The 22,539-nt window shown below is 47.7% G+C and overlaps 2 protein-coding genes across 2 annotated transcripts; one reads left to right on the top strand and one right to left on the bottom strand.

The window, feature by feature from the left end:
• Positions 1–353: 353 nt before the first annotated feature.
• Positions 354–20,301, bottom strand: atxn7 (ataxin 7). The gene is made up of 13 exons (XM_084705235.1): positions 19,942–20,301; positions 17,977–18,066; positions 15,762–15,977; positions 15,523–15,591; positions 11,288–11,392; positions 6,663–6,939; positions 4,791–5,080; positions 4,373–4,455; positions 3,982–4,247; positions 3,674–3,872; positions 3,185–3,306; positions 1,962–3,060; positions 354–1,794 (listed from the first exon to the last, which is right to left on the bottom strand). Exons 3-13 carry the CDS (start codon positions 15,967–15,969, stop codon positions 1,777–1,779), a joined length of 2,736 nt encoding a protein of 911 aa, XP_084561361.1. The 5' UTR covers positions 15,970–15,977; positions 17,977–18,066; positions 19,942–20,301; the 3' UTR covers positions 354–1,776.
• Positions 20,302–20,362: 61 nt separating this feature from the next.
• thoc7 (THO complex 7) lies at positions 20,363–22,431 on the top strand. Its single transcript, XM_084705237.1, has 8 exons — positions 20,363–20,493; positions 20,862–20,982; positions 21,172–21,299; positions 21,386–21,472; positions 21,587–21,644; positions 21,790–21,856; positions 22,037–22,106; positions 22,219–22,431. Exons 1-8 carry the CDS (start codon positions 20,475–20,477, stop codon positions 22,278–22,280), a joined length of 612 nt encoding a protein of 203 aa, XP_084561363.1. The 5' UTR covers positions 20,363–20,474; the 3' UTR covers positions 22,281–22,431.
• The last annotated feature ends 108 nt before the right edge of the window (positions 22,432–22,539 follow it).

Here is a 22,539-nt window from a genome sequence, read left to right as displayed (position 1 = left end):
ATTCATGAGATGCTTCAATCTCTCGTTAAGAGACGTATTGCATTACAGACTTGGCAGTGAACCACTTCAAATTAACAAGTTTTTAAACTTGTCACCTAATTTACTAAATAAATAATAAGGATCTTAATTGTACCAAAAATTGAGTGTAAGAAAATTCCTGTGCAAAAATACATATTCCAATATGTACAATTCGAATAAAAAATATGTATTCTCAAATAAGGATACTTCAGTATTTGTTCAATACATAAGAAAAAGTTTAAAGTAAGATATAAAACACTTGTCTCCTCAGCTGTGTTTTCGGTCTGACATCAGTGGCGTAATAGAAATTGACTAGAGATACTATCGGTTAGAGATACTATCGGTTAGTAACCCAATCTGAAGCCATCTCCATGAATCTCGCACCAAAACACCACTTGCCTCCAGGAAAGACCAGCTCAGAAAGACAGGGTGCATGTGTGACCAGATTAAGACAGGAATCTGTCTGGCTGTCTGACCTGACAAGACTCAACCCCATACACTCAACAATCACACAACTATGAAGACACGTCAAACCTGGACAGCAATGACTGGTGTGATGTTACATCTTGTTCTACAGACCAGAAGCCCGGTCAATGGCCGTCAGACAAAAACTGAACGCAACCAGACAATGTAGTGTCATTAGATATCATGTGGTAGGGCACCTTGTTAGTGGTTACACTAAAGTCACTGAAATGGATGGCTGCCTTTGGCTAACATAAGGGGCAAGTAAGCACAACTTGGTTAAACTTCTTCAAACTAAGTAGTGGGTTTAGTGCTGTTCACAGTTGGGAGTAGGACTGTTGTGGCTCTTCAGAAATGAAAAGTTTCAGGAAAACACATATCCTTAAAAACTAGCTATTCCTCTTTGACTAAAGTTAAAAGAAATACATGTCAAGATTCAACATCCTTTTTCCACATTTGCATGCAAAACTGTCTGTCTGCCCCATGTCTACACACAATGGACTGGCTTCCTTATTTCTACAAATCATTTTTGTAGTTCAATTTTAGCTAAAAAAAAATGCTAATATCAAACAAAAAAAGTTAACACTTGCATAATTATTTGCGTCACAGACCAATTACTGGATCTGCTTCTGGCTACTCTACATAACCTCAGGTTACGTATTCACATGTTGCCATGATTCAGATTCAATAGAAAGGAATAACCGTGATTGTATTTGAAGTGTTGCAACTGACAGTTTCTACTCCTCCTGCCCTCTCCATCCAAGGCCTCTGAGATCAGGCGCTGGGGGTGTTAGTTAGAATTTCCAGTAGTCCAGCAGAATCTGACATCATACGCACTTGCGTACACACACACACACACACACACACACACACACACACACACACACGGAAGAGATTGGTGTGTTGGACCTCCAGTCACTCCCAGTCGTTCTTGTGCCAGCCCTTCTTCCTGAAACCCCGGAACACAGGCTTGAGGTCTGAGGGCCGACTGCTCCTTCCTCCTCCCCACAGGAAGGCGTCACACTACAACACTGACAGGGGGCTACGCTGCCCCAACGCCCCTCATAGCACCCTCACATGGCTTTGGGAGAAAATGTTCCACGATGACGTCACTGGGCTGTCCACATCATCTCCACCCTGAGGATCATGGGAAGCTGAGAGTAACGCAGATTTAGAAGGCCTCGTACAGTCTCCGCTTGCTGCTGCTTCCTGGCCCTGGCCTCAGCCCCGGCCTCCGCCTCAGCCCTGGTCCTGGCCTCAGCCCGAGGTTCCATACAGAGAACACAGCCACCGCTGTCAGGGACGGGCCTTAGGCTGGAGGAAGACACACAACAGGTCAAGGTGAGGAACTGTCAAATATGAACAACTGATGAAGCACAGTACAGCAATTAGCTTGCGGGAAATGACACAGCACAGGAAATGACACAGGTGTACAGCAAGCGTGAATACCCCCCCAATGTGCAGCACAGACACCAACCCACCTGATGAATGAGCGAGTTGTTGGGCAGCCCTGGGGCTCCAGGGATTGTGCGGCCGTGTTTGCCGTGGATGTTGTTTATGGCGGGAGACTTGGCCACCTTGGGCCTTCCTGGCCCCGCCCCACCGACTCCTCCCCCCATGCCCCCCGCTCTTCCTCCTCCTCCACTGTTGAGGGAGCTGGTCGCAGGAGAACCCTTACGCTTCTTTCCCTCAAGGCGTCCATCCGTGTGGTGGGCGTGGCTGAAGGCCGTGTGGTGATCTGATTGGTGGTGGACGAAGGGCCCCAACGAGAGCGTGGAGTCGCTGCTGTTCATGACCACGCTCATCCTCTTGATGGACTCGGCCGGGCTGCCGGAGGGGGGTCCCCGCGCCGAGGGTCCAGACGCCCCCGCCGACCCCCCCGAGGGCTCGGCCTTCAGGCTGAGGGAGTTGGTCCGCACGGTGGGCCCGCAGTTCAGCCCCACGCTGTGGACACCGCTGTGAGACGAGGAGGAGGAGGGGGGGGCGAGCGAGGCGTGGTGGTAGGTGCTACCTGAGCTTCCCGTGGTGGTGTTTGCACAGTTCTTCTTGAAGGACGAGGCGGCGTTGGGGGACGAGTCTTGGTTGTACGGGCTGTGAGATGAACTGAGAAGGGAGCTGTTCTTCCTCTTCTTCCCCGAGCTGAAGCCAGCGCCGCTGTTGGCCCCAGCGCTGCCCCCGCTGGTGGAGTTCGATATGGCAGGTGTGGAGGAGGCCGAGGAGGACTCCCTGGGCCTGAAAGACGACTTGCTGCCCGAGCGCGACTTCAGCGCCCGGCCCGGCGGGACAGAGGAGGAGTGGGCTGAAGGCATCTGCGGCGACGAAGACACTTGTCTGGCCTGCACGCTGCCGTAGGCCGGGTGCTCGCTCCCGCCCTGCGGGGAAGCTCGGGCGTTTAAGGTGGTCCCGTACGATAGCGCCAACTTGCCGTCATAGGACTGGGCGTAGGAAGGGGGTGGGGGGGCGACGGGGGGGCTGAGGAAGCCTGAGGGAGGGATGCTACCATGGGAGTTTGTGCTTGTCCTGTGGGCCGGCACAGACGAGGAGAAGGAGGAGGAGTTCTCCAAGGCCAAAGGGATTTTCCTACAGGAGAAACACATGACAGACAGACACGTTTATCCTCAGATACCCCACTGTAAAGACGGGAATACACAAAACACTGTAAAGCAAGTTAAGGAGTGTTCTGGAGGGAGGGACACAGCCGTACTTCCACATCTGAGAGTTGACATGCTTGTCCATCATGGCTGTGAGCGCACATCGCACGCGGTCCCAGCGCCGGTCGAAGGAGTAACAGCTTCTCCCAAACAGGTGGCTTCCAAAGGAGCAATACTGAGAGAGGAGGGAGGAGGGGGTTGGATCCAGATAGGGTGGTTATTTGTAAGGCTTTACAAACTCAACGCAGCCTGCATGCTGGGGGTTAAACTACACAGAGAACACAGGTCCATTTGTGTGTATAATCCACGTTTGCAGAGAACCGATTAATACACTGAATTAAAATCCCTGCACGGCTACTTGATTGTTTTAATCCCCAACAATCTCTCAAGCAAAAGTTTGAGGTTAGTATGCTACTAGCCTTCCTCTAAAATAAGAGCCCCCATGTTATAGCGGGCAATATTGGGTTTCATGCTACTGTAATTCTAAAACGTGATCTACTTTGTCAGATTCTGTTTGGACATGAACACAGAAAGTGACTTACAGAGGCAGGCCGAGGGTGATAACCTGAATAGTGACAGTCCAGTCTGTCTGATCCCTCCTCCCTCTCCTCGTTCTCCCCCTCATCGCTGGAGGGCCGCGACACCCCGTCGGTGGCTGGGGCGGGGTGGTGGGGTGACTCGTGGAACAGAGGGGGATCCCCCGGGCCACCCCCCCCTCCGTGAGAGATGCTGCTGTTCAATCTAGCAGGAGACAAACAGACACAGTCATTACCATACTGACGAGGACAGGACCACTGGCCGCCGTGGCATTTGGAGCATTCTTGTTGTGCAGTTCCGCTCGCAGGCTCACCGTGGAAGACCAGGATTGTGAGGTTTGGGTTTGCCGAGCGGGAGAGGCTTGGCGGCGTCGCTGGCACCGTTGCCGTGGGCCACTTGGTGGGTGTCGTGGGCAACGAGGCGGGAGGGGGAGGGGTGGGGCTCCCTGAGAGGGGGGGGCTGCTGGGGCTGGGGGTGCTGAAGTTCCCGCTCTCTGGCTTTGCTCTTGTGCTCGGCCAGTAGTGTGTCGAAGCGCTTCCTCCGGCCCAACACTGCCCTCCGCTGGCTTAAGGAATGTGTCTGCAGGGAAAGATGTAGGGAAAAGTTCAGGGAGAGTGAAATATAGTTTAACGAAGAACAGCTTTAGAGCTGAGCCAAAAACCAAAAAGATAAGTAAACCTCAGTACAGGCAGCGAACTCGGTACCTTGCATGTTAGAGATCTTGTGCATGGCTTCCGAGCAGTCATATCCAGAACCCCACAGTGGATGTCTGGATTGAACTCCCGTTCTGATGAAAAATGAGAGAAACCGTGGTTTAATTGTGGCATGACTACTAAGGAATCTTTTGGTAGCTCACGATTTGAATTGATTCCTGTGGTCACAATTCAATAAAAAATGTATTCAAGATTTTTCAGAGAAAAAAATAAATAATGAATATATATATATTTTGTTATACATAATAAATAAAAATTGATTAACATACATTTGTGAATCTATCTGAATCGCTAGCAGACTGAATTGCGATTCAAATGTGAATAGATTTTTCCCCCCCCACCCCTAGTGACTACTATTTGATGTTGCGTCAAAGAGTGCCACCGCAACCTTTAAGAGACGGGTCTCTACCTGACAGTCTCTTGTAGAGGTGACGTCTGCTACTGGCACTGTTGTCCTGCTTCTTCTCCAGACTGGGCACGGACAGGGAGAGGTGGCCCTTGCCGTTGGGGATCTGGCTAGGGGTCAGCTGGGGAGCCTTTGGTATGGAGGAGCAGTTAAGGCCTGGCTTGATGGGCGAGGAGGAGGAGCTCACAGTGGTGCTGGAGGAGGTGAAGGAGGAGGGCGGAGCCAGAGGGGCCTGTACAAGCTTGGCAGACGAGTCCACTTTCAAATGCATCTTCTCCACGGTGACTGCAGGGCTGTGAAAGAGATGGAACGAGAGACCAACGTTGGAGAGGGAGGAGTGAGGAGGGCACAGACGGCAGGGAGGAGTGAGGAGGGCACAGACGGCAGGGAGGAGGGCACAGACAGCAGGGAGGAGTGAGGAGGGCACAGACGGCAGGGAGGAGGGCACAGACGGCAGGGAGGAGTGAGGAGGGCAAAGACAGCAGGGTGGAGTGAGGAGGGCACAGACAGCAGGGAGGAGGGCACAGACGGCAGGGAGGAGTGAGGAGGGCACAGACAGCAGGGAGGAGTGAGGAGGGCACAGACAGCAGGGTGGAGTGAGGAGGGCACAGAGCAGGGTGGAGTGAGGAGGGCACAGACAGCAGGGAGGAGGGCACAGACGGCAGGGAAGAGTGAGGAGGGCACAGACAGCAGGGAGGAGTGAGGAGGGCACAGACGGCAGGGAGGAGTGAGGAGGGCACAGACAGCAGGGAGATGGGCACAGACGGCAGGGAGGAGTGAGGAGGGCACAGACAGCAGGGAGGAGTGAGGAGGGCACAGACAGCAGGGTGGAGTGAGGAGGGCACAGACAGCAGGGTGGAGTGAGGAGGGCACAGATGGCAGGGAGGAGTGAGGAGGGCACAGACAGCAGGGAGGACGGCACAGATGGCAGGGAGGAGTGAGGAGGGCACAGACGGCAGGGAGGAGTGAGGAGGGCACAGACGGCAGGGAGGAGGGCACAGACGGCAGGGAGGAGTGAGGAGGGCACAGACGGCAGGGAGGAGTGAGGAGGGCACAGACAGCAGGGAGGAGTGAGGAGGGCACAGACGGCAGGGAGGAGTGAGGAGGGCACAGACGGCAGGGAGGAGTGAGGAGGGCACAGACGGCAGGGTGGAGTGAGGAGGGCACAGACAGCAGGGAGGAGTGAGGAGGGCACAGACAGCAGGGAGGAGGGCACAGACGGCAGGGAGGAGTGAGGAGGGCACAGACAGCAGGGAGGAGTGAGGAGGGCACAGACAGCAGGGTGGAGTGAGGAGGGCACAGACAGCAGGGAGGAGGGCACAGACGGCAGGGAGGAGTGAGGAGGGCACAGACAGCAGGGAGGAGTGAGGAGGGCACAGACCGAAAGACAGGGGGTGATGGGAAAACATAAATCATATTTAGAATTCAAAGATTTCAGTTAAAATAACCTCATTTTAAATTAACAGGTTGGGCATCAAAATTGCCCAATCAGCTTTGGTATTCACCAAAGGCTGAATTTCAACACGCTTTGAGCGGCCGCAAATTGACTTGGCAAACACAACAAAGCGGGGCTCAGATAATTGTAGGATAGTGTCAGTAAACCTCAGAGGGAAGCCCACTTCTAAAGAGCAGCAGGAGAACACCCTACAAGGCAGAAGAACCCCCTCAGAGGATCAAACACAGTGTGTCGGCCTCTTATATGAATGAGATCCATCAAAAAGAAGTCTGTTAAGATCAAAATTCAACAAGACACCACATTACTGGGTTGAGCACGGTTCAGCAATGAGTGGTTTAAAATTTCTGTTGAATGTCAGTGGGGGTTTAATCCCGCTTCCAGGGTGAGACAGGGCAGGTCTCTGGCGATTGCCCTCTTACATTTTATCAGGCAGCACCCGGAATGGGGGGAAGTGGGGCCTGCGCTGGATGCCTGGCAGCTTGTCTTTGGCTGGTTTGAGGAGTTTGGAGTTGGAGACACTGGTCCCGCTGGAGGAGGTACGGCCCAGAACGCCCCCTGCCCCCGGCCCGCTCCCTGCCCCCGGCCCGCTCCCTGCCCCCGGCCCGCTGGCTCTGTTTCTGGGCAGGGCTGACAGGGAGAAGGCAGAGGACTGGGCTAAGGTTGAGGGAGGTTTGCTGGCCGAGCTGTGTCTTCTCTCTGGAAGGAGACAGGAGGAAACAAGAAATGAATATAGAAACAATCCGACTTGCACTGGTTTCATAGTCGCCTTTTGTCCGGCTCGAGGCCGTGTCACTTGAATTACTGAAATCCAAGGACTTGAGTCTGAAAATGAACAAAGTAGTGAAACTATATACTTCTTAATGACATACAAATGCAGTGAAAGCAACATTTCAAAAGGCAGCCAGCCAAAATAACCCAGTACATTATGATATATCTGATGTCTGCCAACCAACTGTGCCTGAAATAGCTCAAGTAACCCACAGGTCGGGTGCTTGACTTCCTGTCAGCAGCTACACTGTGGATTGATAAAAGCCAGAAGTGGCATCAGAGAAGAATAGAACAATAGAGAATAGACTTGTACTGAGAGGAAAGACCAAAATAGAAAAGATAAATACAGAACAGAAGGCTCAGAGCTTCTCTTAAATAAAATCTACATAGTGACTACTCTTCCTGCTTGGGATTGGGGCATCACGCAGCGTGTGACAGGTTGAACCACTGAGAGCCCACGCCAGGCCCCTCTGCCACGCCAGGCCCCACCAGAAAGGATAGGAACAGGGGGAAAGAAAAAATGAGCAAAGGAGACTAGCATAGAGGCTGTGTTGGTGTCTGTGTTGGAGGTGGTGTTGCTAGCTTGTAGCTACCTTCTGCTAGCCCTGTGCTTACTCTTCGCAGGTCTGGGATGCTGGCCAAGGCTCAGGCTCTGTGCGGAGCAACATTACCTCCTTGGTGAGCTGCACAAACAGCAACTGGGAGGGGAGGGGAGGGCCGGGCGCACGCAGCTGCCACTCCCAAACCCTGTTCCATCTCCCCATTCCCCCCACCACCCACAATCCCCCTCTCCTTCTCCCTGCTCCAGTAACGCGGCAACAGCCCCGGGCACTCTGCTCTACCTTGTCATTCAGACAGTGAGAACACGCCAGGCCATCTCTCTCTCTCTCCTTTTCTCTATCTCGCTTTCCAAAGCAAAGCTTCACACCCTAGGCATGTCTCTCTCTACCCAACCCATTCATGACACTCCTGCTCTCCCTCCCCCACCTCTTCCATCTCAGCAGCGGAACACCCCCAGGCCCTTACCTACCCCTCCCTCCCTCCGCCCCCCCCTCCCCCCATCCCTCCCCGCTTGGCTCAGCCCTGCTTAGTCGTTACTGCATGCCCCGCACGCACGCTCTCGGCAACCCCAGCATGACACTCCCACAATGCTTTGCCAAGAGCTGGAAAAGCTTGTCACAGAGGTCCTGGCAAAGAGATGAAGGGAAATGAACCCACTCGATGAGGAGATGGGGCGGTTAGGATGGGGAGTCTAGTTTCAATCAGTTTAATGAGCAGCAGGCTCTTAGTTAGGGGGAATCCCTGGCGACACGAGAGACAGACTGTGAATGTGTTTGGCAACACAATCTACATCGCAACGCATCTAATGCTTGGATGACAATTTCGCCAAAGGTTCTGAGCATTTACATCTACACGCATGGATATTTCTCATTCAACTTAAGAGTTGATTTGAAGTGAACTGAGGAATCTGTCAATTGTTCCCTAAGGGTCTGTTGACACACAGCCTGTTACAGAGTCTCACTGCACACAGCGCTGACCACACACACACACACACACACACACACATCTACATAGGCACGGATCGAAAAACAATCTTCTCAATGTAGTGTGTGTTCAGACAGACACAGAGTCACATAGCCCCAACACCCAGACGAACACAGCACCAACACCCAGACGAACACAGGTCCAACACCCAGAGGAACACAGCACCAACACCCAGAGGAACACAGCACCAACACCCAGAGGAACACAGCCCCAACACCCAGACGAACACAGGTCCAACACCTAGAGGAACACAGCCCCAACACCCAGACGAACACAGGTCCAACACCCAGAGGAACACAGCACCAACACCCAGACGAACACAGGTCCAACACCCAGAGGAACACAGCACCAACACCCAGAGGAACACAGGTCCAACACCCAGAGGAACACAGGTCCAACACCCAGAGGAACACAGCCCCAACACCCAGACGAACACAGGTCCAACACCTAGAGGAACACAGCCCCAACACCCAGACGAACACAGGTCCAACACCTAGAGGAACACAGCCCCAACACCCAGAGGAACACAGCACCAACACCCAGAGTCACACAGGTCCAACACCCAGAGGAACACAGCCTCAACACCCAGACGAACACAGGTCCAACACCCAGAGGAACACAGCCCCAACACCCAGAGGAACACAGGTCCAACACCCAGAGGAACACAGCCCCAACACCCAGAGGAACACAGGTCCAACACCCAGAGGAACACAGGTCCAACACCCAGAGGAACACAGCCCCAACACCCAGACGAACACAGGTCCAACACCCAGAGGAACACAGCACCAACACCCAGAGGAACACAGGTCCAACACCCAGAGGAACACAGGTCCAACACCCAGAGGAACACAGCCCCAACACCCAGACGAACACAGGTCCAACACCTAGAGGAACACAGCCCCAACACCCAGACGAACACAGGTCCAACACCTAGAGGAACACAGCCCCAACACCCAGAGGAACACAGCACCAACACCCAGAGTCACACAGGTCCAACACCCAGAGGAACACAGCCTCAACACCCAGACGAACACAGGTCCAACACCCAGAGGAACACAGGTCCAACACCCAGAGGAACACAGGTCCAACACCCAGAGTCACACAGGTCCAACACCCAGAGGAACACAGCCCCAACACCCAGAGGAACACAGGTCCAACACCCAGAGGAACACAGGTCCAACACCCAGAGTCACACAGGTCCAACACCCAGAGGAACACAGCCCCAACACCCAGAGGAACACAGGTCCAACACCCAGAGGAACACAGCACCAACACCCAGACGAACACAGGTCCAACACCCAGAGGAACACAGCACCAACACCCAGAGGAACACAGCACCAACACCCAGAGGAACACAGCCCCAACACCATGCAGTTGGGATTCTCAATGATAGAAGAGAGGGGTGAATCTAAGCTCCTGCTGGCAAATTGCTGCACATCTAACGGCTAGACCACGGTCTCCACACCGCCAACAGGAGAATAAGCAGGGGCTGAATGCTACATGACTTTGTTCAGGGAGCCCCTTTGGTGCCAGGCTGAGGCCTGACTCATTCACCCAGGGAACACGGGTGTCATTACTACTAAGTGTTGTTCTGTGGTTCACCAAACCGCTATTTATAACACTGTCCAGTTCATCAACAGCCTCTTTCTGGAGTAAATCTGACAGATCTTGTTCACAGGAGCCACTCTGCAGCAGGGACAGATTCACAGGCTGATTCACTGCTACTAACTGATACCACCTTGGGTGTGATCAGTTTGTTGCTGAACCGCTAACCACAAAGATGCTGTCACTCTTCAGTCATCTCCAGTGTTCCCTTCCACAGAAGACTGTTGAGTTCCCGTGTCTCCCCCTGGTGGACAGTACTGAGAACAGCTGCACTGGCAACATACTTATACATACTTCTAGTGAGAGAGATGGGTCTGACTACATGTTAAGGAACTCATAAGGAATAAAGTGTTCAATGGTTATTTTGGAAAAAACTGAACAGTTAGTAGAACATAATACGGCCTTCATAACCATATGGGTATTGCTTCTCTGATCCCTTCCTGAAAATGAATCATCATTCAAACCACTCATGCACTGAGGAGACAAACCGAACTGTGCAAAACACTCAACAGGGAGTGTGGATTGACAGAGCCCTGAACATTTGTAGCCACAACAACAAATCAAACTGAGAAGGAGAGTTCCTCCAAGTCCCTTCTCAACCTCCTGCCCCACAGTCTTCTGGCTGTCTGCCTGAGGAGGAGCAGTTAATGAAGAACTACTGTTGATCCCTGTGTTTCCAGAGAGACCAAGCTCAGTAGTCACTAGACTACTTTCAAAGAAATCCACAACAGCGATACCTTGATTCGGAAATCCATAATATATCACCTCTTCCCCACAGCTATCTGGTCGCAGATTCTTCCAAGAGTGTATCAAAGACATCTGGAAAACATGCTAAAACCCTACACGAGGCAGCATTTCTACATAGGCGTGGACCTCAGAGGAGCCCATGAAATATTAACAGGAGAATTGTAAACACAGCAGCAGGCAGGAGAAATCAAAGGGCCCGGTCGCTCTGCTCTCGTGTTACGGACGGGAGGGTGCAGAAGTGAAGAGGAGGGTGTGTGTGTTCAGAGACCCCAAGAGAGGGGTTGCTGTGTAAAAGCCAAAGTCATTGTGGGTGGCCTGTGTATAACAGGGCATGGTCGTGTGTGCTAAGGTGAGAGAGAGGGAAGGTGAGAGATCTTACCGTAATGTGCTTGGAAGGCCTGTGGTTTCACCACCTGACTGCAATGGCTGCACATGACCAGGTAGAAGTCATCCTGAGCAGGACACTGGCCAAATATGGGCATGTCTGTGAATTCAATGGGGAGAGAGAGCACAGAAAAGAGATTCAAATATGTTACGTTATATTCACAGGTATATAGCAATGCCTTTATTACTTCCTACAACTTCCCTGAAATATCCCATTTACCAAGATACCAATGCAAAACCTGGACAAACGAAGTACCCCAAAGTCTACCCCAGCATACAGCCCTACACGGTGATAGACCGAATTCAGGGAAAAGGGACACAACCCAGTGATAAGGACAAGGTGAGTGTAAGGTCAGAAGTCCAAAGGTTGAGCGTGCACACGCACACACCGTTGGTGATCTATTCCTTCTAGAAAGAATAGGGAAAAAGGGGAAACTGCACGCATGGATACATGCATCAAACCAGACACGTCCCTATATGACACCAACAGTTTAATTTGGAGAGCTGACCTTCTACACCAGCAGGGCAGCGGTCCCTAGAACAACCGTGCCACAGTGGAAATCACAGGAATGGCCCTGCAAGAGCCGGACGTGATCAAAACCTCCACCGCCACTAGCAGAATGACAACGAGCTAATTAAGGGGTATAATTAGGAGATCTCCCGAAGCGCTGTGAGGAGATGAGTGGAGGAGTACTCCTCACCCCCACCCCCCCCACCCCAACACACGCCGCTGTCGAGGACCCTCCAAACAGCACAGACACAGTCTGGCAGCTGGGACCATTAGAGCCCACACAAAGACTACCTGTGTGCTCTCTGCCAGGTCACTTCCAGACTTGTATGGGTGAATTAAAAGCCTGGACATACTTAACACAGGGTAAGTGTCTGGGGCCACTTTGACAAGTACCTGCTTTAACAGTGAGACGCTCGTTTTCAGGGCTGTTGGTTCAGACAGGAGGAGAACAAAAGCGACTTCCGTCAGAATGCACAAAGCTGCAAACCAGATTACTGAGCTCTGTTTTTCCAAAATACTCTGTTGTTCTTTGTACATCCTTACGATGATTCAAATGGTTGAAATACAAGAAGACTCCTTTCCGACTCTACAGCTGAACGTGACCACGGTGGATGTGACGTGTCTACTGGCCACCGTGTGGCTTTCTCTAGCCTCTTAGCTCAGTCCACCCTGATGAATCACCTCACCACTCTGCATTCAAAACACTGGCACTGCAGCTGAAACATGTTGACTTGAAAAGTGCCAGCCCTTTCTACGTCACCGTGTCAGCCCTTTCTCCGTCTACTTTCTCCACCTTCAAAAGTAGCGGGGGAGAGAATGTCGGGACAGAGAGACACTGAGAAACTAGTGACGAACGTAAAAAGTCAGAGAGACAGACATGGTAGGGAGACAGAAACTGTGGATGAGAGACTGTGGGTGAGGGTGAAAGAGAGTAGATGGGGGAGAGAAAAGGTGGGAGAGGGAGCGAGTGTGCAGGAAGAGGAGAGAGAGCTGGTGGGAGAGTGCGCGGTGGGGGGTAGAGTGTAGGAAGAGTAGGAAGAGAGAGATTGGGGTGCAGGTGGGGTGAGACAGTGAGTGCAAATGAAGGGGAGAAAGAGAGAGTATGCAGGTGGGGGGGGGGGGGAGAAGGTGGAGAGAGAGTATGCAGGTGAGTGGGGGGGGGGGGAGATTTGAGACAAAAGAAAGAGAAGGAGAAAAAGAGATTCAGTTAATTTCGCCATCCTTATCCATGGCAGTGATAAATGATGTAGGCACTGGGGCCTCTCCCAGCACACAAGCTGGCTGCACACACAGCACAGACACTGGGCACAACCTGAGCTGCTGGCACTACAGTTCCCGGGATCCTGCAGTCTTCTGAAAGTCCAAGAGGCTATATAAAAAGCAGAGAAACAAATCCGGAGGCGAACAGTTACGTTGACCGCCATGTCTAGTGTGTGTTTGTGAGTCTGTCATCGGAACGGCTGTTCCAACAGGGGAGAGATCTGGTGAGTCATGGCAGGACTAGTCATCCACCGGGTAAGCCATAAAACACGCTTTCTCCCTCCCCCTCACACACACTTACGCGTCAGATTGGCTGGTCTGAATGGCAATTTGCACAGAGACTAACAAGAATACCAAAAAAGTATTTCCACCACACCAGAGATTGTGGTAAGAAGTATAGCAAAGCAAAAGTAGAAACCAACACAACCAGCATCTATCTATACATGTCTCTCTCTCCTTTTAGAGAGCACAGCATTCTTAAATCCATCAACTCCAACAGGCTGTCGCCTAACCTTGGTCACACTCCATACCTGTTCTAAGGACTTATGTTTGTTATGCCAGGTTGCTTTGGGTTGTCTTGTCCCAAGAATTTCAGTGCACATTGTGACCTTGTGTTGTTCTGTGTATCTGACAATAAAATACATGAAAATAGCTCAGTGCTATTTCTTTGTTTCAAATATTTATATAAATAAGCAGGTCTGAAACCTCTGCAACTTTGTTATGGTGTCGTGCTTGTTCCAGTGTTCCTAAGGAGGACCGTGGAGGACTCAGTGCTGTGGAATGCTGCTGTGAAACAGCTCCATGCACAGCAGTTCCTCCTCTGGGATTCCATGTGGGTGGCACGTGCTACAGCAGATCCCAACACCTCTACATCAGCCGTCTTCATTCATCGGACTCCCTTCTCTAGTGGTCGGACATGTAAACACAGCATCCTCGACTGAAAGTCACTGTGGAGTGTTGTTGGAAGACATTATTAAGAACATTGAGGCATCTCTGGGGGTTGTTGCTAAGTGATTTATAGGTTATATCAAATCTGATGGCATTATTATATGACACAATCCCAATCAATTTGCCCCACAGGCAGAATGTTGACTGGACAGGTACTCCGTTTGGAAGAGGCTTTTGGGGGAGCAGTGTGTTGCAAGCGGTTTTTCTTTCTGAATTGTGCTATGTGGCTTTGGAGTGCACACAGGCCCCATTGTTTGCAATGCAAATGCAACGTCAGATAAGTGCAATGACAAGTAAGTTAGACATAACCCTTTTCTTTACATCAGGGAAAATGCTTATTCTTGTTAGAATCACGTGTTGGCAACATTCTAGATAGGACAACACTGGAGTGAGACAGAAATCACATGTTGAACCTCAAAGGCCTTTCATCCATTTCCTGTGTCCCCTCTGCAGCCTTCACAACATGTAGGGAAGATACCACAGAGGAAGATACCACAGAAGAAGATGCCACAGAGGAAGATACCACAGAGGAAGATGCCACAGAGGAAGATGCCACAGAGGAAGATACCACAGAGGAAGATACCACAGAGGAAGATGCCACAGAGGAAGATGCCACAGAGGAAGATGCCACAGAAGAAGATGCCACAGAGGAAGATACCACAGAGGAAGATACCACAGAGGAAGATACCACAGAGGAAGATACCACAGAGGAAGATACCACAGAGGAAGATACCACAGAGGAAGATACCACAGAGGAAGATACCACAGAGGAAGATACCACAGAGGAAGATACCACAGAGGAAGCTCATCCAGTGTGTTTTGAGGAGACAAATGGACTTCATTTGGAAGAGGCTGTTAGAGGCTGTTAAGATCTTAAGAGTCCTTGCTTTTCTGCCACGAGGGAAATACTGTTATTCAAAAGTACTTTTAAAATACCAACTTCTCATCTAAATATAGAGAATGCACTTTTGGAGAAATGTGGAGAAGACAGTTTTGTAATGTAAGGTTAACATTCTAGTTTAAAACGTGTATGATGAGTGACTCAGGAAAAGAATGAATCATGTTGGCTCCTCAAATTGTATGAATGAAGGACGTGTCTTTTAGTAGAATATACTGAACTGGTACAAAATGACTAAATTGATTTGAACATATTAGTGTCATCTTTGCCAACATTGTAACTGTTGTCACTAGAATAGATTCCACTCTCAATGGCAAACTAATGTTGATGGAAGTGACAGAAGTAAATGGATACAATATTTATTTGATTAAGAGCTAGCATTATGTTCTTCATCTCTACTGTATACACATCCAGTGCCTTCCTAAAGCAAACATGCAGATTTCCCAAAACTATAGACTTTAGAAATTATGTAATTTATTAAGCAGACTAGCATTGTAGTGATGCACTTGTCTTAAAAGGGAGAACAAGGTTTGGGCCGGTGCATGCGAAGTATGTGTGCATACCACCAGAACCAAAACACACCTTGGATTTGACTAGAGAGGGAAGTACTCACCGTCTCTGCACAACCGCATGGCTTCTCGATTTTTCCCGAACTCTTTAAAACTTTCCTCCGATTCAGCACCTAAAGGGAGTGATTGGACACAAATAAATAGTTGCACTTGCTTGCTCGTGCTGTTGCTACCAGTAGCGTTTCTTCCTATTCCTTAAACTGCACGCAATCGGCTGAAAAAGCTCGCGGTCATCGGGCATGTCTCGCTTCTACACACACATCCTTGGCGGGCAGTCACTCACCGTCGTTGCCGTGTAGTTTGGCAGCATCGACCCAGTTGCTCCAAGGCTGTCCCAACATTATTTCTGGACTAGGTAGGGATCTGCGCTCCGCAACAGTCGCCATTGCTGTGGAGCTTTCTCCCCGCTGGATCTGCTGCTGTTGCTGCTTCAGCTGCCTGGCCGCTCTGCGCTGCTCCCCCCTGACGTCATCATCGGCCCTTTCCGACATTTTTTCCGCTACAATGTAACAAAAAAGCAGTCGGCAGTTAAGGTGGTGTACGCGGAATTCCTTCATTGATTTTTAGGGACAAACGAATGTTTAACTCCCCGCAAAATCTGTAGTCGGTGGCAAGGCGGGAACGAACATTACTGTAGGCTACTGAAAGCATTCTTGTTTTTTCACAATTGTGGCAGAAACAGCGCCGTTCCCCTCTATGCATTTAGAGCAATCGCAGATATAAGTGATACAACTTTAAGGAGGAACCGCTAACTTATCCTTCTCCCTGAGCGTACGAGACATTCTTAAATAATATATTTTTAAGACGATATGGATTGATTGGAGGCAAAGGAATTTATACCTTTTACTGACTTTTTTTTGCTTTTGGGATTCCATATTTCATGGCGTCCTTGGCTTAGATTCTCAAAAAAAAAAGGTCTAAATACATTTGCATGTCCAATGATACCTTCAATATTACCCATCTATCCAAAAGGATACCATATTATTGTGCATCCGTTTAACTAAGCACCTCAAATCACATTTCTTACAACCTTTCCTGTCGTTTATGGATGAAATTCCTATGAGTATAATCATGTAATTGGGAAAATTTCTCAAAACGACATGTGGGAATAAAGTTGGCATCCCTTCATGGATGAAAGAATTCCATAACTTCTTTCCATATTCTCATTTTACCACTTACTCTTTCAAAATTATACTTGAAAACATATGAATTGTCTACAGTTGGCGTCTAGTTTCGAAAGTTATCTGGGTGTTTGTTGAAAACAGTCTGGTCACTTCTTTCATATCTCTCAGCATCATATACCTTAAAACCATGCAATTCCGCTGAAGCCATTGTGAAGTGTTTCGTAAAAATAAAATACTGTTCCATGGAAGCAAGTGACTGCATGATTAATTTAAGCATGCATTTGTGGTTAGAGAGATAGCAAGGTACATGCATGTCAGCCGGTGTAACCAAATCAGTTTTTATCTGCACATCCCTTTTGATGCTATGATATAACATGGCGGACGCTCGTCTGAGACTTGACCTGCATTCTAAGTGAAGACAAAAAAAGAAGGGGGATCTTCTTCTTCAAACACAGAGGATATGCACCTGGTGTTAATGGGCAGTAAGATGTAATGTCTGATGGAAAAGACTCACTAAAAAGCACTGATACAGTTTTTTGACAAATGCAGAACGTCTTATGTAAGGAAGCTGAAGTAGACCAGTGAAAGGGAAAAAAGTTTACAAATCCTCAATGTATATGTAATACAGAAGAAACTCTTTCAATAACTGGGCAGGGTGGACATGATTTTTGATGATCATGAGGATGTAGTGCAGCCGTGTTGGGTAGATGTAATTTTGGCGCCAGGCGGTAGGCCTAGTCTCTGCATGGTCTGCTGACAACTAATGACGAGGTCAGCCAGGAGGGAGGCGCTGAGTAATGAACAAAACTAAAACATACAAGGTAGTGACAAGAGGGTACACGTTTAAAGCTTATGGATAAAGGCCTGTGTCTGATATTCATTTCCACTGACAGCACTCTCCTTATGGTGAAAACGTTAACCTGACAGAGCTGCCTCTGCACTCAATTAAAGCTGATTTCTTCATCCCCTTGCCGACCTTGTTATTTTGGTTCTCGCTTGGTTTCAATCTTCCCAGTGCGACGTGTGGGTTCTACTTTAGAACTACCAGTAGCAACACCCCTCTAGGTGAACCAACAGCAGTTGTTTAGATTGACCAGGCTAGATAGAATCCACAAGTAATACAAATGTTAAAAAAGATGGTCTGTAGATTGGCTAACAAAGCTCATTCATAAAACATTCCTTGTTAATATCCTATTTCTAAACAACTAGATACATTATCACCCTTTCCTCTCGTACACAGCACGGCTCAAGCCCGACTGGGTTTTTTTTAAACACAGACTGAAAAGTCTTTAGAAATAATGTACAGGTAATGTATAGATAATGTATAATGATGGTGTGTAATGTCAATACACACCATCCCTTGCTCCACCATACCTTGTCAAATGTGAAAAGGGAACTCAATCTTCTCTCAATCAGTAGATCCTCATCCGTTTGCGTTATCACCGGCCGTTAATCTAGAAAGATCTGGGGGAGAAAACACATAACAGATATTCAGAGGGGAAAAAGCCTGTATTAAGTTGATTGTTTTCCTTCTTGTCTGATGGTGCACGCCTAATCACAGTTCAAGGAATTACAGCGTTGTCATTCTAGGAAACACTAGCTCCTAGACCTGCTGAGGGATCTGACTGACAAGCTCTTTGGTTTGGTTGGCAGCTCTCTGGCTGCACCAGTTAACACATGAGCAATTTACAGAGCTCCTCGCCACTGCACAGTAATCCAATCCAATCAGCAATATCCCTAGTTAACCACTCCAGAGCTATTCAGTTTGCAGCCCAATAATCCCTTTCAAAGATTACACCAAAAACAACAACAGCAATGATTCAATCTAGAAAAGATTATGATTACAATGATGACAAATTTTGGGGTGGTTGTTATGTAAGTAATGTGGACAAGTAGCTTATAAGGTTCAATATCCTTTACTATAGTCTTAAATTACATATTAAATATAGGTGGTATTATACATGCCAACATACAATCAAATGTTTAACCTTGTTTATTTTATTTAACCTTGTGTATTTTATTTAGGCCTACATCTGCGACACTTCATTATAGATGTAGGCCTACAGCCAGGACATTTGCTTCTTACAAGAATGTAGGGGAATGTCCTGTATAGGTGTTGGAATGAGGGAATAGACTAAACTTGAGACACTTGTCTATTGCCTATTCAGCAGTAAGCAGGCTGCATTTCTGATCAAAATATATTTTTTGGGAATGTCTCACTTCGAATTAATACAAGTGGGCATACTCACACATTGGCGTAGCCCAAGCCAACTGAAGAATAGCCCAAATCTGTGTGGATGCCACACCTCTAGGGTAGAAAGCTTAGATACTGTAGATCTTAGTTGGAGGTAGGACCAATGACTGGAATGCTGCCATTTTATGTCACAAAACTTAAACGTTAATCAATACAACTGGCTTCTGAACCGCAGCCTTTGTCAGCTACTACCATACAGTGGTTATCCCACCATTCTGCCCTTCAGTAAGGAACCTAATTTGTGCCAAGGGCACGATCCTGAGCCAAGAACTCCTCCAATGTGTGACAGTATGGAGCAATACAGGAGTGGAGCAGAAAATAAAAATACATTACAGACTGTGATTACTGATTAAATAGTCTAAAGTGGTAACCCAACTGGTGTTGGGTTGTAATGTATTATCTACAACAAATGTTGTAGATAATACATTATTATCGTATGCACCTTTCAGCTTGTCTTTTGTTTCAATACACTTTCATAAGTCATAAACTGGGTTTCAGAATTGTAAAACCCTACTCTTGTACGAGCACATCTTCTGTAGACTTGACCACCATTATACAACTTCTGGGCACAAAGGTGCACTCAAAATCATAGCTATTTTTCTTTGATTCAGCTGCTGGCTCTCCACGTGCATTCATCTTTTTAAACTTTGACACCAAGATGCACAAGTTCTTGAACTGCACTGGTCAGCCGGCCTGCTTACGTTACGGTAGCGAACCACATCAAAACTACACTAAGTAGGGAGACTTAAGATAGCAACAGTAGCTTAGCTAACTTAAGTGAACCGACATAATTGAAACGCACAATTTAACATTACACAACACGTTACAGTTTCGATCACACTCTAAAACATGTAAAAAATACAAAAATACACAATAAATAGTAAATACAGTTGTACGTGGGGTAGGGTATTCCTGTCTGGTGGTCTGTCACTCGAGGAGTGTCTAGCTCGGGTAGCTAGCTGCAATAGTTGGCTAACGCGTTAGCTATTGCTAGCCTTTTGCCTGCCATGTCTAGAAGCTGTCAAAGCATAGCTCAGCAGAAGTCATTAACACCCGCCATGTAAATATAAAATATCTGCTCTTACCAAGGTCCTGGTCGCTGGAGGTGCAAATGTGACTCCAGACAGAGACAAATCAGTTGAGTGAAGTGGATATCAAAGAACGAAGATCGTGAAAAATAACGAATGCAATGTTCACTGACTGTGGAGGTCTTCACCAGGTGCTTCCATGTCTGTTTACCAGACTGCATTCTGGGACCCAGACGTCACTTAACCAACACGCACGCACGTCGTTGCTTTTTTCCAGGACAACTGTGGGTTTTTGTATTGTAGTTACTAAATTGGACAGTTATGATTATTTAAAGGGGATGCTGTTCATCTTTTTGACGAAGACATGAGCAACCATAGTTCATGAGTTTCACGTTGTCAAATAGAGCTGTCAAATATGCCTGCTGACCAATCAGCGCTGTCCTTTTTAGAGGCGGGGCCAAGGATGTTCCACAGAGGAAGTAGGAAGATTCAGAATTGTGATTTTGCTTGTAGTTTGGGGGGCATTTCCGGTAATACCAATAAAGTTTTATTGAAAGAAACAAAGCGTCTGTCGACCACACGGTATTCTAATGGGGGCTGTTACAGACGGTAAGATTTGTGTTAATTAGTGTTTGTTGTAGCCAATCTACGTTTGTTTTTAACCCTATCTTTGTCGATACATATTTACACCTCTATCTAGCCAGCTATTTGAGGGGTGTCCACTCACAAATGTGTTGAACAGCTAACTAACCTTTTGCTAGCTACACATATGGTGCGTTCGATTAAACTGGACTTGTGCGATGGGTAGGTGCACCGCATAATTATAATAACAAAATGAATTGAGGTGCTGCATTTTATTTCTCCATGGGATCGGATGTAAGCATACAATTAACGTTCTGTTAACTTTTGCACAAATCGTATACGTGGTTTAACAGCTATCCTACATTTTGCATGCAAAATCTATCCGGTTTTCTTAGATGAAGTTATCCGGAAACGTCTTCTCATTGATGGAGACGGAGCTGGAGATGATCGGCGCATAAATGTACTCCTAAAGAGTTTCACGAAGTGGTGCCACTCATCTGGGTCACCGGAGGATGGGTACGTTTAGCTTAAAAAAAAAACTTTGACATAATTGAGCCACAATCCTCTGAGCTGTGTAACTAGAAGTGACTAGTCTAGGCCGCCTGCAATAAGATCAGTCTTATCTGACAATTGTAAGCTATACTCAGTACTCCATACCATGCTTTGTGTAAATAATATCTTAAGTTAAAGCGTCTGTAACTGCAGGTTTACACAATACCAGCGGATGTTGAGCACATTGGCACAGTGTGAATTCTCAATGGGTAAGACTTTGCTGGTTTATGACATGAACCTCCGAGAGATGGAAAACTATGAGAAAATCTACACAGACATAGGTAAGTTATCATGACTTAAGTCAATTTTCTATCAAAACATTTATTTGTTGAACTAACCTTATTCCAATTTTACCACAATTTTATAGAGGAAAATATCACATCTGCACATGAGAAAATATCAGAGTGCAAAAAAGAAATACTGAGAGCAAAGCGAATACGAAAGAATCGGCAAGGTGAGAGACTGTGCACTGCATCGGTGGACGTTTGTCAAACCTTTGTTGATTCAATTATTGGTGTTGCATTGTATGATTTGCAGCTTTGCACATTGTTCTGTGGTTATCTTTCAGAATATGATGCTCTGGCAAAGGTTATCCAGCAGCATCCAGATCGTCATGAAACGCTGAAGTGAGTGTAGGGTTGTAATGATTTTCCCAACTGAGATCTGATCACAACTGAATGTTTTTTTATGTTTTGATGCCTACATTAGCTTGAATACCAGTGTTATAATGTTCTAATGTTTTTTTATGTGACATTTTTCCTTTCACCACAGACAGTTGGAGGCCCTTGACAAAGAACTCCAGCAACTGTCCCACATAAAAGAGAATGTGGAGGACAAGGTGAGCTTTGTTTTGGACTTCACGCCTGTGCCGATTTAAGCCTTGCGCTATCAAAGTTAATGTCTGTCGTTGGCACCTTCCATCCTATTCATCAAAATGTTTTTGAGGAAAAGGCGTCTACTCATGCTTTTCAGATAAAACTGTGATCTTTCGTCATGTTTTCCCATCTGTCTCTTTCAGTTGGAGTTGAGGAAGAAGCAGTTCCACGTTCTCCTCAGTACCATCCAGGAACTGCAGCAGACACTGGAGAGTGAGTATGAACACAAATGACTGTACCACTTCTAACACCCTGGGATGACTACTCTGAGTGATGTAGTATTGATACAATCCCTGTTAAATATGTGTCTGTTTTCCATTTATAGATGACGAGAAATCGGAGAACTATGATATTCAGGAGTCGAGTCCCATGGAGAACGGGGATTGAAAGTGTTGTAATCATCAATGTAATGAATGAGTCATGTATTACTAGCATGTTACTCTATATGGTTTGCATTTGAAAGATATGAAACCGAATTTAATTGAGTTTCACATTTTTTATAACATGTATTTTTGATGAATAAAGTTTGTCACTTGAAGATATGTTACATTTATTCAGATGCTCTGTAGTTTTGTGAGTAGAAATGATGGGAAGCAAGCTTAGACTACAAAGGTATTGATTTATTTAATTGACCACTATATTATGG

The sequence above is a fragment of the Hypomesus nipponensis genome, chromosome 9, assembly GCF_054491055.1.
Source record: "Hypomesus nipponensis isolate SF chromosome 9, ASM5449105v1, whole genome shotgun sequence".
NCBI lineage: Eukaryota > Metazoa > Chordata > Actinopteri > Osmeriformes > Osmeridae > Hypomesus > Hypomesus nipponensis.
Note: the sequence above shows the minus strand (reverse complement) of the source record. Positions and strands in the feature narration are given on the sequence as shown.